We start from the raw sequence: 21,579 nt of genomic DNA, 5'->3' as shown, positions 1-21,579 counted from the left end.
GACGCCAAGAAGACCTAAACGGCGTAGGGGCAAAACGCACTGTGAAACGCCAATCGGACTGCACGTCGCGAATGTTTGCAGGTATGAGTGATGACCGTGATCTTTTGATTACTATTAAATAGATGTTTCATTTTAGAAACTTAGGAGGAACTTGAAGAGAAACAGGATAAGAAGATTCCGAACGTACGGTGAAGAGGAAGGGGCTGTCGCGACCCGCATGGAAAACAGGAGTGTCATGTGTCATCTTCTCTAAGAAAATACAAGATGTGAGGTGGCCAACGAACGAAAGCTCCCTGTATTCCGTGAGTGCATCGCACAGTCAGGCATATGCTTTGTCAAGACACAGTGAGTGATCAGACTTATACTACGTAGTGTGAACATGTAGAGATGTATTGATTATTTCTTTCTGCTCAGTGTATGCTTTTAGCAGAATAAACGGTATTTACTTGAGCAATATCTGCATTTCTACGCATTATTTTCAGTCATGCATTCAGTGGCCCCAGCTGCTAAGTGGCCGGATCCCGGACCACTGGATCAATTCCACTGGTTCCAGTTCAAGTGGGACCATCGTGAAGCTGGTTCCACTTTCAACTGGTCCCAGTCACTAAGTGGGACACACTCAAAGTGGGACCTGTCCAATAAACCACTTTGAAGTGGTCCCACTCCAGAGTGGTCCCATTCTGAAGTGGTTTAACGAACTGGTCCCCCATGGGACCACTTGGCAAGTGGGACCAGAGTGGGACCATTACCAGAGTGGGACCAGTTCGTTAAACCATTTTGAAATGGTCCCATTCCAGATTTCTGCCTGGGTCGGTGACAGGGAATCGCCGCTCTGTTAAATTTGCTATCACCCAAGAGCAGGGACCGGAACCGTAACTGACCCGAACTGAAAACCGAAGAAAACCGTTATTTTCCATCGAACCCGAACCGAATCGAACCCGAACAATTTTTCTGCTTGTCCTGAACCGAACCGGAAATGAAAAAAAAAAACTGATACGGTTACCGGTTCGGGAATCGGTTCAGAGGTGAAATACGTAATTGTCCTATCGACTGACCTTTTTTTTCAATTATTTATTTTTTGTACGATGTCAAATGAGAGTAAAAGCTTGTGACTGTATCGCCAGCGCTTTTTTTTTTCTTTGCCGGAACAAATGAGGGCCCTGACCGGGTTCTGCCAAAAGGCTTCCAGCACTTCACGTTTCAGTTTCAGCAGACGACCACGGGAGTGCAAGACAATAAAATATCAGAACCCTGCTACTCCCTTCGGATGCCCTGACCATCTTGTGCGACGAGGAGGCAGAGATGGAAACCGAAACTATACCAAACTTCGTGCGTTTCCCTATGAACGCTTCGTCTTGTAAAGTCAAGTGGTCGTGGCGAGGCAGCAGTAGACGCATCCTGAAACGGTTATCCACCTTTCACACCTTTCTCATACAACCGTGTGCGGTGAGGGTAAGCTCGCTTTCATGTTGCAAAATTACTGCCGATGAACCGGTTAAACCAGGACCGAAAGAAGTATCGGTTGCAATCCCTCTAAGTGTCCTGACCTCTGACCGCTCTTCTTTATTGATTTATTTTTTCTCCCGGAGCCTAACCTGAACCGAACCGATATACTTGAACCGGTTCAAGCTCATAATTTCGGTTCAGCGGAGGTAAATCCGTACCGAACCAATATGCATGAACCCGATCCCGAACAGGACCGAAAAAAAATACCGGTTCCTCTCCCTGCCTACGAGTACATTGCGCTTGAGCAGTCTCTCTGCAACTACTACGGTAGCAGTTGCAACTGCAAAACAATGGTTTTGCTCACCTGTCAGCCGCCACGGGGCGGCTTAACAACAGGCAAACGCCATGCGTTCCGTTTCATGACAGTGAGGGTGAACTTGCATCATCTGCTATCACAGTACATTTCCACAAATTTCTCGGAGATTATTTCGTTTATCCGAAGGAAGGTTTCACGGTTGTATGTCTACAGTACTCGTTAGTATTTTACAGGTCGTATAGCTGCGGCTATGAGAATCGCCTGATGTCCCTTTGAGCGACCTTTTCACTTATAAGCAACAAACTATCTCATTGAAACGTATATGTAAGTGCGGTAGTAGGTTATGCGCTTAGAAACAGATGTAGTCAGCATTAAAGGGGCTATAGCATCCATCGCGGTCGATCCCAAAACTGTAGTGTCGTTTTACTCCGCGTGCATAACCGATGATAACGCGGAAGATCCGACGCGAATTGGTGGCGTTCTTCCTATGCAGTTTGATGTACCACATGGCAAAATCATACGACCTCAGAGATAATTCCCTGCGTTAGCGCTCTCATTAGTATTCCTGGCTTACGTCATCATAGTTCTAGCTGTAGTAAATTGCGAATCTTTAAATATCGTTTAATATGCAGGCTGTTCTTCGAAGAAATACTTTGCCAAGTTGACTGTGAGCACTGACGAACGTACACACGTACCCGGATGCAATGGTCCATTCAAGATTGAGAGTCCGAAGTTGGGGAAGTCGGTACATGACAAGTTCACACCGCCGCAGCCACAAACACAGACAAAAGGCGCACACAAGACAGGACGAACTGCAACTCACGACTACTTTACTGTTCAATACACACACGCTCTTAAATACCACAGCAGGTACACGTTCACCAACCCATCCGACCTACTTTTTGAGATAATACATTTCTTCTTGAATGACGGTGATAGAGGGAGCGCTGACACATTTTCCCCTTTTTGTGAATCAGACAAGCTTCATATATCTCTCGATCCCGCTGCGATTGGAGACTACCCAAGCCGCACACAATATTTGGCTCATATTGGCTGGTCATTGGCGAAACGGGCCCAATATGTGGCCCGTTTCGCCAAGATTTCCCTTATATTGGCTAAAACTGGGAAATATGGGCCCCATATTGCGCAGTTTGAAACAATGTTGGGAAAATCCTGGCAATATGGGCTCCATATTGCACGTGTATAGTCCATATTGACTGAAAATACAGAAAATCGTACGTACCCCCCAGGCAGAAATCAGGACTGGTTCCCGAATGGTCCCCAAGTGGTTCCATTTGCAGTTGAATGGTCCCAGATGGGTCCCCAAGTGGTATTAATGGTCCCACTCTGGCTTTAAGCGGGTTCCATTCTGGTCCCAGATGGGTCCCCAAGTGGCGTTAGTGGTCCCATTCTGGCTTTAACCGGGTTCCATTCTGGGCCCAGATGGGTCCCAAAGTGGTGCAGTGTTCCCACTCTGGCTTTAAGCGGGTTCCATTCTGGGCCCAGATGGGTGCCAAAGTGGTGTGTGGTTCCCACTCTGGCTTTAAGTGGGTTCCATTCTGGGCCCAGAAGGGTGCAAAGTGGTGTGTGGTTCCCACTCTGGCTTTAAGCGGGTTCCATTTTGGGCTCAGATGGTTCCAGTACTTCCAGCTGGAGCCTCACAGGTACCATTTTGTTCCCAGAATGGTCACTTGAGACTCCAAGTTGGGCAGCTTCCCAGCTTTCCCCTTTGAGATTTCATCTTGTCCACACTTGCCATATATCCTTCTGGTTTTGTTAGATCTATTACTCTGATCTATTTTATCACATGCATGATCTCTTTTTATTGCTGTTTATCCAGGTGCGTGCGTCTGCGATCAAATATATGCTGTATCCTTGTAACTCCAATTCGAGCACATATTCTCATCTGAAGGTGCATATCATAACATATAAAGTACCAGAGAAAGGTAAAAAATACATCTCAACAACAACAAAAATTAAGCTGAATAACTAGAAGAAAGACAAGGAAAAAGGAAAAGGTAACTGCAGAGGCTGATGCTATGTGAAGACGCTACGGCGGCTACAAATTCAAACTTCAAACGGCGAGAGCCGAGAGGGAGAGGAGAGGGCGAGAGTGGCAGGTGGCATGGCGGCGGCATGGCAGTTGGTGCTTGAACGCGTCGCAACAAGTTGGTTTGGTCTTCAGTTGCCGTCGCAAGGATGGTGTATCTCCTGTGCAGTATTTACGTGTGTTTTAGTGGGCTTTGTAAGACAATGCGATGTTCCTATGCAACACATTGTCGATTTCTCGGAAGAGTTTTGACGCCAAGAAGACGTAAACGGCGTAGGGGCAAAACGCACTGTGAAACGCCAATCGGACTGCACGTCGCAAATGTTTGCAGGTATGAGTGATTACCGTGATGTTTTGAATACTATTAAATAGATGTTTCACTTTAGAAACTTAGGAGGAACTTGAAGAGAAACAGGATAAGATTCCGAACGTACGGTGAAGAGGAAGGGGGTGTCGCGACCTGCATGGAAAACAGGAGTGTCATGTGTCATCTTCTCTAAGAAAATACAAGATGTGAGGTGGCCAACGAACGAAAGCTCTCTGTATTCCGTGAGTGCACCGCACAGTCAGGCATATGCTTTGTCAAGACACAGTGAGTGATCAGACTTATACTACATAGTATGAACATGTAGAGATGCATTGATTATTTCTTTCTTCTCAGTGTATGCTTTTAGCAGAATAAACGGTATATTTACTTGAGCAATATCTGCATTTCTACGCATTATTTTCAGTCATGCATTCAGTGGCCCCAGCTGCTAAGTGGCCGGATCCCGGACCACTGGATCAATTCCACTGGTTCCAGTTCAAGTGGGACCATCGTGAAGCTGGTTCCAGTTTCAACTGGTCCCAGTCACTAAGTGGGACACACTCAAAGTGGGACCTGTCCAATAAACCACTTTGAAGTGGTCCCACTCCAGAGTGGTCCCATTCTGAAGTGGTTTAACGAACTGGTCCCCCATGGGACCACTCGGCAAGTGGGACCAGAGTGGGACCATTACTAGGGTGGGACCAGAGTGGGACCATTACCAGAGTGGGACCAGTTCGTTAAACCATTTTGAAATGGTACCATTCCAGATTTCTGCCTGGGCCGTGTTGTACAAATGCCCAAGCAGCACGGCAAGATTGGACGTTGAAGTGCGTGAAATGCCCACTTCAGTACGTCGTTACATCCAACAACTTCCCGCAGATGTTACACATTGTCCGAAACAGTCAACATACGTGGCAATCCCATTGTAACGTTCACTAGAACTCGACAACTCAACTTTCCACGTTGTGGAAGCAGCCGCCATCTTGCTTCGCGATGCCAATGCCAATCGGCCAAGCCGACTGAGAGCAAGTGGGTCGTTTGAGCGAAATCACGCGTCCTACAAGTAATGCGCATGCGCGACAGCGGGATCGGACGTTTCATACGCGCTAAAATGTCGCTGGTTCCCCTAATGACAACGGAATTGCGGCAGCTCAAGTAAAAAACATAATGTTTGATTGGAAGGGGTGGCTCTTGTGCTTTCAAGTTGCTGCAAGCAGTGTTAGTTGCCCTGGCGTATGTCCGTCACAGTCACGAAAGTGTTTCGCTCCTTCGTACTCTCGGAGCGGTAGGAAACTTTTCGTTCATAGAATATTGCGATCCCAGCGAAGGCTTCTGAGGGATATTTTGCATTGGTGGTTCTGTGGGACTGCTTGTGTCCTTCAGTAAGGCGGGCGTAGTACCCGTTCTCCGTTTTTGGGACGATGCAGTGTTTTTGTAATTGTATGCAACGTGGGTCAATGAGATCTGCAGAAACGAAAAAGCAAAAAGAAGAGAGAAGTAATATCACTGGTGGACATTAAACTGGATAAGGCTTTATTGTTGCACGGACTCCCCGTTGGTGTTATCACAGAAGTATTGGCAGTATTGGCGCAAAATCGGCTTGCCAATATGGGCAGCCCATATTGGTTCAATATGGAGTCTGGTTGCACTCCCCATATTGGTCCAATATTGGCAGCCCATATGGGTTCAATATTGGCGTGCTGCTTGGGTAATTTCCATGCAAGCTTTATCAAAGAATCGCAGCGGGATAATTAGTCTCCGATCGCAGCGGGATCAAGAGATATTTGAAGTTTTTGCGATTCACGAAAAGGGGGAAAATGTATCAGCGCTCCCTCTATCACCCTCATTCAGGAGGAAATGTGTTATCTCAAAAAGTAGGTCGGACGGGTTGGGGAAGGTGTGCCTGCTCTTGTATTCAAGAGCGTGTGTGTATTGAACAGTAAAGTAGTCGTGAGTTGCAGTTCGACCTGTCCGTGTGTGCCTTTTGTCTGTATTTGTGGCTGCGGCGGTGTGAACTTGCCATTCAAGATTCTAGTACATGTGCCAAGATTTGAAAGCGAACCACATATTAGAGAGTTTTAGACAATAATAATTGGGGGTTTACGTCGCAAGACAACTGAGGGTTTTATAGCATCGTACGTTATTGCCTTTCCGCACGTAAGTGACATCGTTGGTGGTTCTGCGCACGCGCAAAACATAACGAGAGCTTCGGGCAGTGCGCAGAGCCACGTCGCTGTATCGTGCGGAACATAATATGTGTCTAAAGAAGCAATTTCAGGCCATTCCTCACGAGAGTTCTGTCATGAGCGGCTCCGCTGGCGGATGTCGAGATGGAATACGGATCATTCCTGAAATATGTCGCTTGTGAGGGGAATGGCTTGCAAGGGTGTCATTTGGTGTGGAATTTTCATTTACAAACAACAACTTTATTTCTAGTCAGCTTTAAAGGGACGTTTAAAAGGCCGTTGATTTTCATGAAAAAAATATGAGTGCTGCAAAGATGTCGTTTTTACAATGCAGTTGTACGACCAGGCGGACATCTTTTGGATTATAGTATACAGATGACTGATTACCTAAAATTCATTCAATGACTCTTTAATTCGGGAGTTTCGGGCAAGAGCGAGATAAGAGAACGCGAGGCAATCCTCGTTGAGCTCAGTTTTAACTTTTAAGAATAAAAAGAAACAGTACATGCTGTGAAATATCGACTGCTTGATTTCGATATGCAAATCAGCTGAAACCAAAAAATCGCGCCTGAGGAGGGCATCACCCTCGCTGACGAACGCTTATATGGGGCGGAGAGCGGTTTACCTGGCCAGCTGAGCGGCACGTACTCGAATGATCTACATCGCTCCAAATCACGTGGCCCTCTGACGTGAAATGAGCGCTGTACTCCCTGTGTTCGCTGAAGCCGCGGTTTCGTTTTCGGCTTATTTGCACGACAAAATTCGCGGACGCACTGGCGTGTTCCAGGATTGTTTAAACGTGAAGTGGCTTGCAACTAGAATAGTGTCTCAATCCGCTATCCGCTTTTGCTTGATTCCCCTAATTCAAAAGTTAATGAATCTATTTAGGTAATAGTCACCTTGTAGTTGCACACATTTTTTTCAAGCGGATGTCAGCCTAGGTGTAGGACCAACTGCAGAAACATTTCTCGTCTATGCTGCTCTTTCGCAAAACTTATCAAAATGCCCGAAAAACACCCTATATTTATTTTAATTACAGAAAACATGAAATTGCTGCTTTAAAGGGACTATGAAACGATTTTTTCCTGGTTTCGTTGGAAAGAAGACATTTTTCTGAGTCTAGAACCGAAATTTTACCTTCGTCGCGCGAGCGGTTTTCTCGGGAGCGAATTTAAACGGAGCGGCGAAGGGAGGACAGCTGGCGCCGCGCTGTGGCGAGCTGCCGAGCGGAGACAAAGCGGGCAACTTGACGGGACCACGGCCGGCTCAGCAACACGTCATCGTGACGTGTGGCCGAGCCGAGGAATCCCGCCAGGAGCATGCGCCGTAGGATCCCGCGTATGCGTTCATCGGGAGTGGAATTCTCCATGACGGCAGCTTTCGCGCGATGGTCGCATCCTGTGGTTTTCGTCGACATGCCGAGACGATGTAGGATAGTTGGTTGCCCCAATTTACGTGAATATTCGCATGGTATCCAATGTTTCATGCTTATCAGTGACGAGACGGACAGCTTTTGACGCCACAAAGCAATCGGACCGCCGGAGTGGAAAGACGATGCGGTGCCATCGACTAGCTGCTCGTGTTTGTAGCGGACATTTGCATGATCGAATTTACGAAGCGTACGCTGAACCTCTTCAACGTACTGGATAACGAGCTTAGTGTCGTCTGAATCAAGGTGTAGCACCATCACAATACCTGTCCGCACCGGGAAAAGAACATCCATCTAAACGGCGCAAAAGTGTGAGTATTTTTCGTTATTGGAGCTAACAAAGGTCTCTCAGTCCGTGTGGTTCCAATACTCTCATAGATTTCAGGATTGTGTGAATGGGTTAATTCTCATCTGCGTGACTCTGAACCTTGCCGCCGCTTACGGCACAGAGAGAGTAAAAAAAAAGAAAAAAAGAGAAGAAGTTACTGAATCTACTCTCTAAACTCAGGTGGTGCACTGTTGATAAAAGTACACTTCGTTTAGCATGATCTCAGAAACCATATTTCAACAGAATATTTATGTGATATGTTGAACATACGTATCCGTTCTTTTCTCTTCACTAACCTGTTTTCATGTTCACAGGTGACTTCCTCAGCGGAGCCTGAAACCACTGGTGAGACAGCATGATCATTGTAACCCACTATTCAGAGCAGACAAATGCTGTGCACCCTCTTTCCAGATTCTTCTTTAATGCAGTGTCTTGCCTACCATTCGGGCTCTGTATATTGTTCACAAGTTAACCTTTTTTGTTATTTGATCTACAGTTTGCTTTATCATGTGCACAAATGTGATATTGAGGGGGACATTTTCTTGTTTACACTTCTTATCTTATAATCATTGCTCAGTTAGATTACATCATTTGCATTCACCGGAACTGTGGTTGTGTACTGTGTTATTTTCTTTTCTCAAATCAGGGCAGCCCATGTGCATGGCAGCTGAAGTCTTTCACCAGGGTAACATGCCAGGACAACTCCAGCAAGTGCTCTGCAGGTCATCTCTAAATTAAAGGAACCTACATTTGATGCACTATGTCCTCATGAGATTTTGTTCCTGCTACAACTCTGCGCTTTGTTTCACATTACCAAAAAATAACCCTACCAACCATTATCATACCGGTGGTGTACTGCTGTGTTAAACCAGCTCAACTTGCTCTGGGCATCCTGCAAGGCCGTGCAGCTACTTCAGCCCTTATTTGCTGGTAACACTGGTGCCAATACAGATATTTGATGAGCTGTGCGACAGTGTAAAATAGAACATATCCTGTGTTCCATCAAAAATAAAAATTATGCATGTATAGCATATAATGTGTATATGTAGATGTTAGGTCTTAGTTATTGTACTATTTAAGCTAAATGTCGACATTTCAGCTGTTCGACCCTGATGTCCTCGTCCCTGACGCACATACAAGTGCGCCCACACCTTCGGAGGAGCCTGCATAGCGAGGACTCTGTCCCGGTGGCAAATGAAACAGTTCTTTCACAAAGAAAGCAGATTTCCGCCAGAAGACCAACAAGCAGTTTACTTGAAATAGTAACAATTACTTGTCGTTTTTCTAATTGCAAAATACTAGTCACGCTGCGTCAGTACTGGGGTTTTTTGCTTCTTTCCAGTTACTCAACTGATGATTTTAAGCTTACGTAACACAATAATAAATGGGGGCAACAAAGCAGGCGAACTGGTGTCGTGCGATTGTGTCCCCCAGTCTTAGGGTTATGGATGTATTATACAGTATTGGAAACCTGGTTGAACAATAAATTTGTTAAACGACAAACACTTATCAGAAATCAATACGATGTGCAGAATACTCTTACAGAATACGCTACAGCTGAGTTTTTGTAGGCATGGTGGTTGGCAACGCTAAATGTTCAGATTTACGACGTGTTCAACATTGAATACAGAATACGTGACGTGCTCATAAGTAAATTCTTGCATGAAACATAATCTGCCACCTGTAGAACAATAAATGCAGACTAAATCAAAATCGCCTAAAGGCGCGATGCTCCTTTGAATAATAACAGTAATGATGTAAATGTAATGAGTTGAAACAAAGTAAAACAAAACAGAACATTAGATCACCCAGTCTTTTACGATAATTCGTGCAAACAAATCGAGCAACAAAGGGGGCGTCTTCCAAATATCACAGTCTCACTTCACAGCGCACCTCCTTTGTTGTCAGATTGCTAACATGTAAACGTAACTGCAACTGACGTAAATATAACTCCAACGCCAAGCAACCACCAGACACTTTTCATTGGTGACGGCGATACAACCAATACATGTTGCGGTGAATCGCTAGAGGCCCACGTAACTCGTCAGCAAAACTCTCAAAGCCACGGAGGTGCGTGAATTCCTTGTTGTGAACGGCCGCAGATCAGACGACGAATACATTCGATGAAAAAAGTACAGCTCACATGTCATACTTGCCAGCTCATTTGCAGCAAACGATTCACATGCAAAAAGCTGTTCATTATAGCGTGTTATCCGAACGCCTCCAACCAAGAAAACGTAATGCTTCAACTTCAACCCTCAGACGCGACCAGAGACTTTGTGACCTTGTATGTGCGACCAGACGGCGGCAGCCACAGCGCGAGCTCGCAGCATTACTTGCCATTGTGCAACACCGGTGACGTAACGGGGAACTGAAGTGCGGTCCGTACAGTTACACCATCGACAAAGAAATATGCGCGGGAGAGGAGGAATGCGCCAGAGACATTTCGAGCGCGCGCTCCTCGCAGAGTGGAGCGATTTCGTCCGGAAAAATGTGTGGCATATTAGTTTCTCTGCGGGAAGAACAGTTTCCAGCGAAAAAAAGTATGGGGGTTCGGGAAATTTCACAGTCGCTTTAAGGTTCTTCGCCAGGTCTACTCGACCCCCTTACACCAAATTTCTGATCTCATCGCCAAGCTCAACTTCGAATGACGGCGCTGTTCGCCAGTGATTCATCGCAGGCAAAGAGTACAACGGATGTAAAAACTCGTAGCTTTTGTTGCAAAACCACTAACGAAACCCAGCAGCAGCTGCGGCAATGAAGCAGCACTTTTCTGAAGAGACAGAAAACGACGAGATTGTCTTTGTGCTTGTCAGTGTTGTCTTACCTCAATATCAAGAACAGTCATAACCTCAAGATTATCAGCAGCTCATTTGCATCCTATTTTTATGTTCAGCAAGTGTAATTGCTTAAGTAGAATGAGCAGCGATGCCATTGTGGTCAACGTGCGGATCAATTTTGTCAATACGTAAGCCAATTGTCACTACAAATCAGGCTCTCGCTTATCGGGAAAGAAAAAATAAGAATACCCTGACAAAAAAAAATAACATCCTAAAAGCGATAAAGCCCCGGTGCAGGGGACACAGAGAGACAAAACAGACGAAGCACTGACTGACAAACAACGTTAATGGCAGAGACACATCTTAAATATACCAACTGCACACACCCGACCCCTAGTGGCAGCCAAGGCCATCATGCTGTCACCTGCACCGGGGTTTTATCGCTTTTAGGATGTACCATCAAACAGCCCGGTTTTATCGCTTTTTAAAAAAATTACAGTTAGTCGTGCAAATCCCCTAATGTATTTCCGAGCTCAATGGTCGAAAGTCTTACCTGAACGAAAAACAACTTAGGTTTACCAGCCAGACCTTTACAGTTCCTTGGGTCGAACGTAGAATACACGTGGGACAGTTGAATTTTTTCGCCGTCTTTGCAGATTATGGCATCATCATTCCCATGGCTCAACAGGAACAAGCAGAGGCAGCATGAACTTGAGTGATCCTCGTCAGCCACTGCACCAATAACGAGTCGAATGAAGAAGTGAAGAAAAAGAAAGCAAAATGTGAAAACGAAAGGAAAAAAACTTACACTTTTCAAGCTTTTTAAGCATCTCCTCTTTTGTTTTTTCATCATGCACATCAACATCAAATCCAAGCTGTCCTCCAAAGAGCGTTCGTATCACCTCTTCGTCTTTTTTGGTTCCAATTCGTTCAGGATATCCAGCAACCTTCTGCAAAAAAGCAACATTGGCATGCTTGTTGGAAGGTGGACGGGAGAGAATAGCGTCAAGTCAGATGCAAGAAAATGCCGAAGCCTGATACATCTGAATACCTTGCTGCCACTGTCTTGGTTTTTTCATCAGGTATAGTCGCGTCCTCCATCTATAATTATCTAATCAATAACCAGAATAACCAGTACATTCAGTGCTGGGTATTGTCGTTGCAGGTTACGAAGCCCAAACACGTGCATGTGTGGACTGTCGCGTTATCCCTGTAGCATAACTAGTGCCATCGGATGGTGGCAGCTTAGTTTGAACGTAACCGTGCTGAGCGCGATTAAACCAGTTGTTCTCTACCAGTTAGGGAGTACGGTTGTCAGTCCTTTCCTACGCCAATTTGGTGACCAGGACCTGGACATATGCAAACCTTCGGTTGGTTTCATGGAACCTCCCCCGCCGCAAAGTGTTCCCGTCGCTGGCGCACCGTTGCCCGCAACTTCGACAACGGACCCGGCCATTTCCACCACTGCCACGCCACAGCTGCGACATCCCCCTTTCTGGCGACAGACCCCTCTGTCGTGGTTCCAGCAAGTGGAGGCACAATCTGAGCTCTGGCATATACAGACCTAGCAGTCGAAGTACTTCCAGGTCCCTGCAGGCCTTCATCCGGAAATTGTGGCCGAGCTGGATGATGTCCTCGCCTCTGTCTCGCTTACTAAGGCCTATGACTTTCTTAAGAGCGCCATATTGGATCGCCTGGAAGTTTCCGAACGTGCGGGTTGCAGAAGCTACTTTCTGAAGACCTTGGTGACCGTAAGCCTTCACAGCTGCTGCACCGAATGAAGTAGCTGCTCGGAGATTCCGTCAGTCATAGCCAGCAGCCGCTCTTGCGGGAATTATTTCTTCAGTGTTTGCCGCATGCGCATGGTTCTGGCATGATCCGAGGACCTGACCCGCGACAAGCTGGCTGCTTTGACAGATCGGATCGCAGACTATTCTGCGCCTCGGCATCCGTCGGTGGTGGTAGCGGCAACGCCAGCTCAGCCTTCACGCTTGGATCGCATAGAGCAGAAGCTTCACGAGCTAACGGATGTGTTCCACTCACTCTCTGCGAGTCGCCCCAGACGTCATCGCCTCTCCACTTCTTGACCTCCACCGACCCGTCGCCAATCGTCCACCCTTTTGCCTCCGCCGTCAGAAGACACTGCTTCACGTGCCACCCTTTGTTAGTACAACCACCGTTTCCAACGTCAAGCCCAGCGCTGCATTTCGCACTGTGCCTGGCAGGGAAACTCGTGGGCCGGTCACTGATGGCGGCAGGCGATCCCGGCCCAACTTCCAGCCGCGTTTTCGTTGTATGTGACCGCGTTGCTGGATACCGCCTCCTGGTCGATACCGGCGCTGAAGTCAGAGTGATCCCAGCGTCTGCCGCAGATCGTCGCCGTTCGCCCACCGGTTTTAACCTTCAAACCGCCGACGGTAGCACAATCAAAACATACGGCCTATGCTCCTTGACGTTGGACTTTGGCCTAAGGAGGACATTTCGGCCAGTCTTCGCTCTTGCGGATGTCTCGCAGCCTATTCTAGGCGCCGACTTCTTGGCTGCCTTCAACCTGTCCGTTAACGTCCGCCATCGACGCCTTCTTGACAGCACCACAATGCTTGAAGTGAAGGGCCTCTCTCCTCCGGAAGTCCCAACTGGTATCCGCGCGCTGCGTCCAGCTTCCCCATATGACGCTCTCTTGGACGTGTTTCCAGACATCACCGAGGCCGCATGATGCCCACTGCAAGCATGTCGTCGAATTCTTGCCTTGCAATGGTTAATTTTTCCGGACTAAGGCGGCATGCTTCGGCGAAGACTGGCTGGCCCTGAGTAATGATTCGGTGGACGACGGGATGTTTCACAGGCTGGGTCGAGTCACTCGGAGCGGTTAATGAAGGAAATTGACCAAGTAGGTTTGCGTAACTGCTGTCTGGAGGGTGCGGAGTTGCGATACCGGCTAAGCACACGCGTGTGATAACGCCATTAACCGCCATACGTATAACATGGTCGAGAAGCCGATGTTGTGCGACGTCTATCAGGATCTTGTTGTGGCTGAGGAAATTGCTGCCTCGTATGCAGTGCTTGTTGTCTGTGACCAGCAGCACCCAGTGGAAAGCCCTTCGTGAAGCGAAATCCAAAGGCAAAGAACGACAGTAGTAGACAGGAATGCGGGAACCATTTACTGCCATTAAGTACATATGCGGGCTGTGCCTTCTGTCTTGCTGTGTGGCGGGTAGTACGCTAACTCCTGCTCCGGTGTCCACTAGAAAATTTTCCTTGCCGCAATAATTTTTCATGAAGAAAAGGGGACGCGGGTTTGTAGAGTGGGGATCCTGGGTTGCTGCTAGTAATCCCCTTCGGCGTTTCCCTGCCAGTTAGAGGGTGGTTCGCAGCGGCGAGCTCGACGGCAGGAACGCTTATGGAACCAGCAAAGCTCGTGACGCCTGGAAGGTGGTGGAGTAGGGGAACGGCTTGTAGTATGGCATTGGTCCGAACTACGGGAAGATTACTGGTCCGGGTTCTACCAAGACTGTATGTATTTGTCCCTTCTATGTTGTTCCAGCCTCAGAACATCAGTTCTTTCACGTTAAAAAAAAGACTTTTTTAGATAAAAGAAAATACATATGTTTTCATCGTGCGCCAAGATCGTGAAACATACCGCGTTAAGGGTTCCCCACATCGTCTATGACATCCTTGTGTGATGTTAAGTGAGGGCAGAGATATCAACGTCGCTGACGCTCATTTGCCGCTCATTTGCGTTATACAGCGGATGGCAGACGTTACATAGTTAGGTCCGTAGGCCGCGCCGCGATTACTTTTGTGCTTCATCAGTGCTTCGAGCGCATCCTGTGATATTCAGGCTTTAATATCATTATCAATGTGATCCCTAAAGTCAACAACTAAAAAGTTGATTAGAATATCTCCGTTAGGGTAAGGTGGGGCAAGTTAAGGCACGGGCAAGACGCCACATTTTTTGCTCGACGTCGCCTGTCTCAGAGACGTGTTGCTCCTTGCGCTTGAAATTTTACTCATAGGTGGCTCTAAGTGTTCGCTATATTGCACGGGTGACAGAAGAGGGTGGGTCACAGGAAAGGGAGCGATCCAACAGGTCCGCTAAACGGCGTATCTCATCCCGCAAGGGGTAGAGGTCGGAATTGTCTTGGGACTGCACTAGCGATGACTGGCAGTGCATAGCGTTGCTTGATACGAATGCCAAGTTGGTAGAAAAGCTGTAATCCACGTACAGCTGCATGGCTTTTTCCACGTGGGACGCCAGTGCTGCTAGATTAGTGGCGTCTGCGACAGAGAGGGCAGGGGTAGGAGGTAACTTCGAGAAGAATAGCTCACGGTGGAGCTTCTCATCAAATGAAGCATTTCAGAGGACTGCCTGCATGTGCCGGAGAAGGTCAGAAGGCTTTCAGCCCCTAAAGTCTCGCTTGAAGTTATCTCTTGCAGGCGTTGTCGGTCAGAGGGTTGGGATCTGCCGATCACAGCGGCCTTGAGTACGTCGTATGTTTCCAGGGCTGCAGGGGTGTTTAGGATGTCCACGATTTGGAGTAGGACGTCCTCAGGCAGCACTGATAAAACATGGTGGAACTTGATGATCTGCGATGTAATGTGGCCCAGCACGAACTGTGACTCAGCTTGCTGGAAGCATATCTCTGGCCTCGAACGAAAAAAAGGGGATAGTCGAATTGTGAAACGTGCAACCGATGCTGTCTGCAGGGGCGGAGCAGAGGTTGGAAGTTGTGGATCAGATGACCCTTGCACCACATCCGAGTCACCACTATGGAATGAGCGAGGCGTGTGACCGTTCAGGCTGGAACAACTTCGAGAACTGGCTCGATCGTCTTTTATTCACACACCGGCCGGGTAGTGTCTTTTGTCTTCTTCGCCACACTGCTAGTCCAGGGCTCATGCGTCTTTCCTTATACTGGTGGTTAGTACTTACTACTCAGCCTCATTTTTCGTGGGGCAAATGGGGCAGAAAAGTTCACGCGGTTTCCCAGTGGTCCCCTCTTCCGTCGTCCGCATCCAGCGCCATCTGTTGAATGGGGAGATAACCTTGTCCAGTGCACCCAAGATCAGCCGTGCCGCAGCACATGCATATAAGCAGTTCTTTAAGATCCATTAACAGTGATGAATTAACAATTAAAGTCTCTGATAGCATCCGTGGTGAAGCTGTTACATGCGTGAAGTATATTGCAGAAAGAATTAGGTGATATGGGAGGCTAGTGGAGGAACTTCATATTGTAAAAAGCTTGAGCTTCGCAAAAAGAGCGGACGACGCAGGACTCCCTTCTGCGTGGTCTGTTCAACATGGAGATACCCCCCTGATTAATTTAGGTCTGGCGGCGATGACCAGCTTCGTCCCTTCATTCGATAGCATCACACCTTTTCGCAACCTGGCAGACGTGCTACGTATGTGCTTGTAGCAAGTGTAGTCATCAAAAGGGGAGTCCCAGGTTAGAAGTGTTGGTGTCTTGTCTTATTGTCTCAATTGTAGTATATGTTTATCCCAGTCCACCTCTACATTCCCGAAAACCTTAGAGCATCGCGCTAGATTTTCTAATACGAAGCCACTTTTTGCGAAAACATGTGAAAAGATATGGCAGCGGCCTGCATATTAATGCATCACACCCACCTTTGAATCCCAACATTCCCGCAAGAATAACATCCTAGCAAATCTCTGTATTTGTTTGAACACAGTTGGTACAGCACATTGTTTTTTACATGTTCTTTGGAAAATATAAAGAAACAAATTCACTACTCTGCAAGTGTCCTGTCAGCTCTATAGAGCACCTTCGAATTTCACTAAAAGCCACGTGTGAAACCTAGACCAAACTAGTGTTGGAGGTCCATATAGGTTTTAGATATATACTATAATTGTTATTAGATCATATGTCTGGCTTAGGTCCTGGTTGGTAGCAACGCATTTGATTCCTATTAAAAATTGCTGCATGAGGTGGCCAACTGTTACATGGAGTTTTATTACTTTAGAGACAGACACACAAGGTACGTGCGTACCGGCAGATAGTTCGAAGGAGACTGCCCTTAGCGTTTGTCTTACATTTACACTTGAGTGCGAGAGAACGAAGTTCACTTGACAGCATGTCCGGCATCGAGTGTTTCGTGCATATGTGTGTGTGTGTCTCGAATAGCCGCTCACATGATCGGTTGCTATACGGTGTACGCAGCACTCTTCCCCACCCATGAAAAGTGGTCATTGGTGTGACCTGTGTCACGGTCGGAGCGAATATCGATGTCCATCGGTTTCTGTCGACTCCGATGTGTCGTCTGTGGCGTCATGGGCCGCGTTGGACGGGTCAGATGCATGGGCTGTATAACTTTCGGTAACCGCGATATGTACGCCGTAGCGTGTCCGCATCTGGTCAAGGTGGCGTGTGTCATACCCTCGGCCGTTTGCACTTTAGCCATGCGACTTCCTAGTCCTTCAAACACGATACCAGGCATCCATACCAGTTGATCGCATTGTTTGCGCACGTAGACAGGTGCTCCACATTTCAAACGACTGTCCACGTCTTGCTGGGTTGTGTTTCCGTTTTTAAGCACATCGGCCTTGATGATGTCCATGCGACTACGTGGCAGAAAGTTGAATAACATTTCTGCAGGCGCCTTTCCCCCATGAGCAGCTGATGGTGTCCTTCTATGGTTATGTAGCCAGCGTTGGAGTCGGATTTCCAGAGCTCCATCCGTCAGCTTTTTAAGAGCTTCTTTTACGCTTCTAACAGCCCATTCTGCAAGTTCGTTTGACTGCGGATGATAAGAAGCTGTTCGCATGTGGCGAATCCCATTTCTCTTTATGAATTCTTGGAAGGCCGCACCTGTGAATGTGATGCTGTTGTCAGTTAGGATGCACGTTGGTAGTCCGAAGCGGGCACATATGTCTCGACGGTCAACGGTCACCTTCGTAGTTGCAGATTTTACCCGGATACCCTCTATCCAGCCAGAATGACTATCCACAATGACTAATATCATTTTCCCTTCAATGGGGCCCGCATAGTTGATGTGTATGCGAGTCCACGGTTCGGCGGATGATGGCCATGCCAGTGGCTCTTCAGATGGTGGTGATGATGCCGCCTGCTGGCACATCGGGCACGCACGTACTCGTTGTTCCACGGCTCGGTCGATTCCCGGCCACCAAATCAGGGTTCTGATGAATGCTTTTGTTGCATTAATTTCCTGGTGTGTGCCGTGAAGCTCTTGAGCAGAGCGTTTCTTGCTCGTTCTGGTATCACTATGCGTTGTCCGCGCAGTATCGCGTCTTTTTCAACGGACATTTCATGACGTCTCGGCCAGTATGATTCTAGATCCGGGTCGTCCAGTTTTATAGGCCAGTCGATCACGATCCTAGTTTTCAACTTCTGCATAATAGGGTCGTTGAGTGTGATGTCCACAAACTGCTTCCCCGATATTGGGCTCGCGTCGAACATGTCGAGAGCGTGGATTACTCTGTCAGTTGTTCTCTCGGGATGCACGTTACACTGAACTGGAAGCCGGCTAAGAGTGTCAGCGTTTCCATTGTTTGCCCCAGCCATGCACTTCAGTGTATATTGGTAACCAGCCGGTATCAAAGCCCAACGCTATATGCTTCTTGCAGCTACAATCGGAACAGGCTTGTTTTCACCAAGAAGTCCCACCAGTGGCTGATGGTCAGTTTTGAGAACGAATTTTCTTCCTAGCAGGTAATTCTTGAATTTTGTGATGCCGAAAATGATAGCCAGTACTTCTTTTTACTGGTGAGAATAGTTCTTCTCTGCATCATTTACTGTTCTTGATCTGAACAGCCCCAGGAAGGAACGTAGTTCCGTCACATTCCTCGGTGGAATAGCCTTAGAAATTGCATCAATTTTTAGTTCGGACGGATGCAGTCCATTGCTGTCAATTGTGTGACCCATGTACTTTACCTGTTCCTAGCCGAACTCGCACTTCTCACGTTTCAGACGGACACCGTACTCCCTCAATACTTGGAATTCGTTCATTAGAGTTTGGCCGCATTCGTCCTTTTTTTAAGAAATGAAGACATCATCCAGGTATACTTGACATCCTGGTATGCCGCGTAGCATAGTCTCGATTTTCCTTTGAAACAAGGCGGGCGCCGATAGGATTCCAAAAGACAGACTGTTTTAACAGTACAGTCCCTTGTGCGTGCTTATAGCTGCAAGTTTTCGTGACTCTTAGTCAAGGGGAACTTGCAAGTATGCATCCTGTGGATCGAGTTTGGAAAACCGATATCCTCCTCCCAGTGAAGCGAATAAGTCGTCCACCTTTGGCAGCGGGTACAGCTGAGTTGTGAATGCCGGATTATGTGTAACCTTAAAACCACAACAAATACCCTCTGAACTGTCCTTCTTCTGCACAGGTACAATTGGCGTCGCCCAGAGCGAGTGGGTGACAGGTGTGATGATTCATTCACTTGACAGTCTGTCTAGCTCTTCTGCTACTTTGTCGTGCAATGCGTAAGGCAGAGATGTTTCTTTGAAGTTCTTTGGCGTGGTTTCGGGACGCAGGTAAAGATGTACAGGTTCTCCTTTCATCACCCTTACGCCAGGATCAAATCAGTCGCTGATGTCACTTGTGAGGTATCCGATCACTGGGTGTTCACAGGACGTTGATGTTGTGATTCAGAATACTAGTCTTATATAAGGTGCTAGTAGTAATCATTCAACCCAAGTTTTACACAGAAAATCCACGGCAAGTATTGCACTTTTTACTTTAAACTATTTTAAAATTACTTAATTTTTTTCAAAAAATTAAATTTTAATTTCTTTTAAATTGTGCAAAATCTAACTCAATGCAATGCTTGTCGTGAATTTTCTATGTAAAACTCGGGTTGTAGAACAAGAAAACTAGATAGAAAGGAAGCAGACAGTGGGAAATAGTTTATTTAAAAATCAACGACGCCATCTTGAAGAAATCACGCCGGTGCGGGCGACTGGGGCACGACGGTTGCAGAGGCAGGTGGCCACCAAGTTCCAAGGCCACCAAGTTCCAAGGTTGTATGCGAGAAAGACAGAGAACAACAAACTAGTAGCGGCACGTAAAAATGGCCGCACTGCTAAACAAGTCTAGCCATGCGAGAGAAAAGGCCTAACCACAGCGTCACAACAATACGCGGCTAACACAAGGCGGGAACCACTAGCCATACGACAGTAAACGTGCGTCAACAGGCTTGGTACGGCACACCGCTAAACAAGTCTAAACATGCGCGTACGGCAAGAAAAGGCTTAACACGAGCACGGTAAAACAACCCGCAAAGATCGGTAAATCACTCACCTTTTTCCCCTGCGACTGCTCCAGCCGGCAGCCAGGCAGAAACTGAGCGAGCGCGGGGACTGCGGAGCAACCGAGCGCACGTCTGCTCCCGGCGAAAGCCAACGCGAAACTGACTGGGGCGCCGCGTCCGCATGCTCTCGCTCTTAGCGCCCTCTCTGGCGACCACCTGCGAGAGGCTAAGAGAGAAGAGCATTCCTGTGCCCTCTTCTTGCGTTGCTCATTGGTCGTGACGTCATCCCATTGTCCCAAGGCTACACCATTTTTCTTTTTTTTTCACACGGTCGACACAACTGGACAAGGTCAATCTACAATGAAGCCATGGCATGACGTCATCATGCACCTGCGTGGCTCAAGGACGTGTACGCTCTAGACAGGGGACCCATTTTATTGAATCACTATCCCAAGATTATTTCCTTTATTCTTCTATAACGATTGCATAGGAAACTATTGCAGAAGAGCACCATGCATGAAAACTAATCGTAGGAATTCCAAAGTCTTACTAAATGAGACTTGCAAAATAACAAAATTGCCTAACGCGTAACTCCATCAATGGCTAATAAGAGGACTAGGCACTCAACAAATCAACACAGAGTACGACTAAGAAGAAGTGCAGAACGATGCGTCTACTCCATCCGACAGCCAGGCACGGAACTGAATCATAATGCTTTTTCTCCTCTATAAGGCCATGCATCTGTCCCTCTTGCGGTTGATTTCTGAACTAATTTAATCACAAAATTATTAAGAGCACTATTCCCATTCAGGGCAGCACTATTGACATCGTCAAGACAACAATGTTCCTTGTCAAAAAAGAAAAAAATACAAAAGCGTCAACAAAGGAAAGCATGCATGTCAGGCTTGTCAGGACATGTCAGGACAAATCGCACGACTGCTGGGCAACAGAGGAAAACAAACACAGAGACACTCACTATCATCGGACACGCACACTACATTCCCTCATTGTAAATCCACTCATCACAAAATCCACCTGCATCGTCGAACACCATTCACTAATGACCACACAAAAACCACACATCCGCACCCCATCAGAGGCAGACAGAACCCCACCGAAGCTACGCTCTTCCACTGACGGCAACGCATTTGCTAGGAGCAGAATTAACGCGTCCACACCCGCCAGTGTCCAAGAGAGAAGTGAATCCTTGCGCCCCCTGCAGGCCGTTCTCATTGGTCGTGATATCATCCTATTGTCTCAGGGCTACACTGTTTTTTTCCACTAATGCGCCTCCAGACAAGGTCAGCCTGAAACAATAGTGTCGCGGTATGACGTCATCATGCAGGTGCGTGGCTCAAGGACACCTACACTCTAGACAGGGGACCTGTTATTTATTGAATCACTATCCCAAGATTATTTCCTTTATTCTACTATAATGATTGCATAGGGAACTATTGCAGAAGAGCACGATACATGAGAGGAGATTGTAGGAATTAAGCATTTCATTC

General features: G+C 47.2%; 1 protein-coding gene across 5 annotated transcripts in view; it reads right to left on the bottom strand.

Moving 5' to 3' along the window:
* LOC135379041 (uncharacterized) overlaps nt 1–21,579 on the bottom strand; it is a 297,822-nt gene that overhangs the window by 146,848 nt on the left and 129,395 nt on the right. For all 5 annotated transcript variants that reach the window (XM_064612291.1, XM_064612293.1, XM_064612294.1 and 2 more), the window contains 2 exons: nt 11,651–11,792; nt 11,396–11,574 (listed from right to left, as the gene is read on the bottom strand). In XM_064612291.1, the coding sequence (XP_064468361.1) occupies nt 11,396–11,574; nt 11,651–11,792 (321 nt within the window). The remainder of the gene's footprint in view (nt 1–11,395; nt 11,575–11,650; nt 11,793–21,579) is intronic.

The sequence above is a fragment of the Ornithodoros turicata genome, chromosome 1, assembly GCF_037126465.1.
Source record: "Ornithodoros turicata isolate Travis chromosome 1, ASM3712646v1, whole genome shotgun sequence".
In the NCBI taxonomy this organism is placed as follows: domain Eukaryota; kingdom Metazoa; phylum Arthropoda; class Arachnida; order Ixodida; family Argasidae; genus Ornithodoros; species Ornithodoros turicata.
This window is presented reverse-complemented; position numbering and strand designations above follow the sequence as displayed.